Here is a 4387-nt window from a genome sequence, read left to right on the forward strand (position 1 = left end):
AGGACCTTCTTGCTGTGAGGTGACAGTGCTAAACACTGAGCCACTATGCAATCCTTTACAATTAAATCAAACCTCATAAAAGTGAAATAGCTTAAAGAGTGTACAGTACTTTATATGAGTTATTCACCTGAAAGAATGTATTATATTATATTATAATATTGTTTTCTTTTCTCCCTAGGTGCAGAGAGTGTCTTCCTGAGGAGTGGTTCTGTGGGGACTGTGATGTATTGCATCACAAAAAACAGCCACTCCACAACAGGGAATGCGTGATTCGTGGTTTTTTGAAGCCATTCCTCCAACCACATGCATCATTAAAGGGGAAGATGGATATTGCACCCATGAGCAAGGTACGTTCTCAAGAAAGCTTTAATTTTGCTTTTCAATGTGTGTCTGTAGACAGTTACAGATCATCTAAATTATTGGTTTTCCTTATTTTTGCCAGCTTGCATTTTGCCAACTGTGAAGGTGCCAGACTGCTCCTGTGGAGGCACAAATTTCACTATGTTACCAGGAAAACCAGTGATTTTAATTACCATCAATGGTAAAAAAAAATATATATATATATATATATATAATTTGATGTTTTTCACACTAGTGTGCTGTGGCATTGTGCTTACAATTGCAGAAGTGTCAGAACATATGGAATAGCACATGGTATTGTTATTAACTGAAACAAAGACAGATGGGGTTTTTTTGTCCTCCACAAATAAAAAAAATTATTAGCATCTTTCCAGCATGATGTCCAATCAACACAGCAGTGTGGAATTTAGTGAATTAGAAGATATAAATGTGGGATTATAGGAACTTGTGCAATGTCTCTAAACCATTCACAATGTGCATAATGAACTAAGTGTTGTAAAATTAAGTATGTGGTAAGTGTGTATTATATTTTTAAAAAAAATTTTGTTCCAAGGGCGTTTTGACTTGCATCAGCCAATGTATGAATGTCAAACCTGCCAGCAGCAGTGGACCCCTGACATGAAGGACCTCCTAAGAAGTGGATATTGGCCAGCCTCCGTAACCAATTCCACACTTTATACACTGGACCTCCTGAGCTCCCTTCAGGAACTCAAGATCATATCTCCGGGATTCTCCAGACAAGCCTTTGCAAAGCTGCTGGAACATCGCACTAAGTGTGGAGGAAGAGTAAGTGTAAATGTTATTACCATTTTATAAAAAAAAATCCATAAGCAGACAATATCAAAATACAATTTCATTCTATATATTTTCCAGTCTGGACCTATCAACGGCGATGCACTGCAGCGCAGTTTCTTAGAGCTTTCATATGCATCATTTGAGGAAGACCAGCTCTGCTGTAGTGCTCCTTTCACCTGCCCAGCCTGCACGCCGGAAATGTTGGCTGTTTCAGCAGATGGAAACAGAAAGCTATATCGCTTTCGCCGAAACGGAAGGTGATCTTTCTTCCAGTCTTTTTATTGATTTATTTTCTTACTTCATATATTTCATGAATGGATTTTCTATTTTTCTTTCTTCCTCAGCTCTGATGATCCTGGCTTTTTGAGGGGCTCTTTGTGGCTGAAGACAGTGCGGTGTCTAGATTTGTAGACACCATACAGAAAGCAGTGAAAAATGCAAGTTGACAAAATAGTTGTTACAATAATAAACATAACCCCCACTTCAACTACTTCTGCCTACCAACTTTAAAATCAAATTGAGAGAATAAATGCCATATATTGAATGACACCATTGCTTTTATTTGATTTGTCATGTTTGTTTTGTGTGTCATAGACACAGGGAAGAGGCACATGTGGGGACTCCCATTGGACAGCAGCGAGGAAACTTCAAGGAGGGCTTCAAAATTGGATGAAGAGGGGATGGAGGTTGCTGTGTGTCGCCATGGGTTCCTTTTGAAAGCCCTTAATATGTACAGGGGAGATATTTGCCTACCCTCTGTACCTTCAAAGGGAGCTCATGCCAGCCAAGGCACAATTCTTTGCAATGGACGTGGCATGCAAATACTGGCCATACCTGGAGAAAGTTGCTAGTGTCCTTCCTGCTCTTCAGGAACTGACCACTATGAAACCCTTTCTAAGTGTGATGCATGCTCGAGCCCATGCTACTAAGTGTGAGGTGTGTATAATATTTTGGCATCATATGTACATTTGTAATATTTACAAGCACATTAATAATATGAAATATAAGTTAAGCTACACTATATTATCTTGTCTTTTTTTGCATAACCATTTCTTGCATGGAATGTAATGACCTTTGATGCAAATTGTGGTTTGTGATATTGGGCTATATAAATAAAATTAAATTGAATTTCTTCCACCCTTTACCAACAGATTAATTGGAGTGGCAGGAACCAGGAAGGAGCAGGGACAACCGCTGGTGAGGAGGTGGAGCAAGTGAACAGTTACCTCTCACGTTGTGCCCTGACAACCAAATATATGTCCAAAGCAGGTGATCCGAGTTTGCAATATTCGTGTATACTTTTTTTAGATTGATCATCATAACCTCATTATTTGCTTTCAACAGCACGGGTGGACATGCTTACATTGCATGCAATAGGGTGGAATGAGAAAAAATCTCTCTTTACATCAGGCACTTTCCACAAGATATATGAAGGTAAGTCTCATATTAATTGTTTTGTGTGTCCTTTTGTTGTGTTTGCTTGGCCTGTTGTTAATCATACAAAGTTTTAATCCTGATTATTGTATAACACTGTTCATCAGACTTTTCAGAGACTCCATGATGAGACTGCAAGGCTAGCTGACCTAAAAACAGAGCTAGATTGCACAGATGAAGTGGTGTCACAGTGGCTATCTGATGTAAAGGAATGGGCAGCTGGTGGTAAGCAAAAGAAAAAACAAACATCCCTTTCTACAATCTAAAGTTTGATATTAAAGAGCAGCAAAAAATAGTAGGCGGATCATCATCTATGTAACCCGCACTCACACACACAAGATGAGACAGTCACAATGTAAATCAAAACTGCTTTTATTTGTATAAGAGCAGGCAAAGGTACATTAAGGAAAATCCAGAGGGAGAATGGTCGAGGAAAGCGTAGGGTCGAGAGCCGGGTAATCAGGATGATACAGAAGGGCAAATCTACAAATAGAGTGGTCAAGGGAAGCAAGGGGTCAAGCCGGGTAATCAAATGTATAGACGAGGTAATCTAACAAGTAGAAAAGACAGGGAAAAACTAGGGGATCACTAGTCGCTGGCAAAGTGCAGGGGTAAACTATACGATAACCAACAAATGAGAAATTAATGTGTAGTGGTAGATATAGTAAAACAAAGCAGCGGTGCAGGTGAAACGAATGACAGGTGATTAGGACTGTGGCAGGTGTGTGCAATGAGGGGCTGAGAGAGGCGAGTGCGGAAGTGTCTAATACTCTGGCGATAGGGAGCGGGCATGAGTGCCCGAGGGGAGAATGCGAGCGAGCGTGAAAGCTCGGGAAACTGAACGAGTGTGGGAACTCGAGGGAATGGGTTGAGCCGAAGAGGCGGGATTCGTTACAATCTAATGTGATGCCACATTTATGTCAGGTTTATTAGTATATTCCAGTTCCCTGCAGGAAGTGCACATACAAAGTTTAAATAAGTTGGATTAAAAGGTTTTACATAAAATTCAAACAGAGAAACGGTTCTGTGTTGTTTTAACAGTAAATTTGCTTTCACTATATCTGCTACAGAGACACCTGATACATCTCGTGCCAGTCAAGGCACAACACACAGAGGAATGCAGCAATCAATTGAGGGGCTCTACCTTAGTGTGAGGCACCGGAAGCGAACCCTCTACCGTCAGAATGGTATAACTATATAATATAATAGGTTGATAAATTCAGGCTACTGTATGCATCCTACTCCACCAACATGGAATTAGCAAATAATGTAGTAGCACAGTTCAGCTCAATCATTGAATTCTGTTCTTTAAATGACCAGTCTGTAGGATTTAGTGGTATCTATCAGTGAGGTTTGACGATTGCAACCAGCTTCCCTCACCTCTATCTTTCCAAGCTACGGTAGCCGACGAGAAAATGTGAGAGGTACTATCTAAACCCAGTGTTTGTTTGTCCGTAGTGTGGCTACTGTAGGAACGTGGAGGTGCAACATAGCGGCCTCCGTGGAAGGGGAACGTATTTAGATACAAAACTGCCCATTCTAAATTAATTAATGCACAATTATTATTTTCAGGCAATCATGAAAAGTGTGTGTGTTAGTTATTCCTGCAAATAGATTCCCCCAAAATGTTACACACTGAACAATTTGTTTCCCATGTCAGTCTACATTATGATTTTCACATACTTCAATAACTGCAGCTTTGCTTTTCAATTTTTGGTGCTATAATTTTTTTCTCGTTGAAGAGTTCTGTCAAAAACCTCTGCCTCTGTACTTCATGTCTTTCTAGACAGCAGCAAGT

The 4387-nt window shown here is 40.0% G+C and overlaps 1 protein-coding gene and 1 long non-coding RNA gene across 2 annotated transcripts in view; both read left to right on the forward strand.

The window, feature by feature from the left end:
• Positions 1 to 1828, forward strand: part of LOC127633326 (uncharacterized) — a 2067-nt gene extending 239 nt beyond the window's left edge. The window contains exons 2-7 of the mRNA XM_052112366.1: positions 179 to 347; positions 443 to 541; positions 914 to 1146; positions 1234 to 1412; positions 1500 to 1550; positions 1750 to 1828. Coding sequence (XP_051968326.1) covers positions 263 to 347; positions 443 to 541; positions 914 to 1146; positions 1234 to 1412; positions 1500 to 1550; positions 1750 to 1828 — 726 coding nt within the window. The 5' untranslated portion in view covers positions 179 to 262. The remainder of the gene's footprint in view (positions 1 to 178; positions 348 to 442; positions 542 to 913; positions 1147 to 1233; positions 1413 to 1499; positions 1551 to 1749) is intronic.
• A 68-nt stretch (positions 1829 to 1896) lies between these two features.
• LOC127633917 (uncharacterized) lies at positions 1897 to 4387 on the forward strand. The gene is made up of 6 exons (XR_007969275.1): positions 1897 to 2091; positions 2307 to 2424; positions 2500 to 2589; positions 2697 to 2814; positions 3660 to 3776; positions 4376 to 4387. It is a non-coding gene; the product is annotated as an uncharacterized LOC127633917 (long non-coding RNA).

This window comes from Xyrauchen texanus, chromosome 40, assembly GCF_025860055.1.
Source record: "Xyrauchen texanus isolate HMW12.3.18 chromosome 40, RBS_HiC_50CHRs, whole genome shotgun sequence".
Lineage (NCBI taxonomy): Eukaryota > Metazoa > Chordata > Actinopteri > Cypriniformes > Catostomidae > Xyrauchen > Xyrauchen texanus.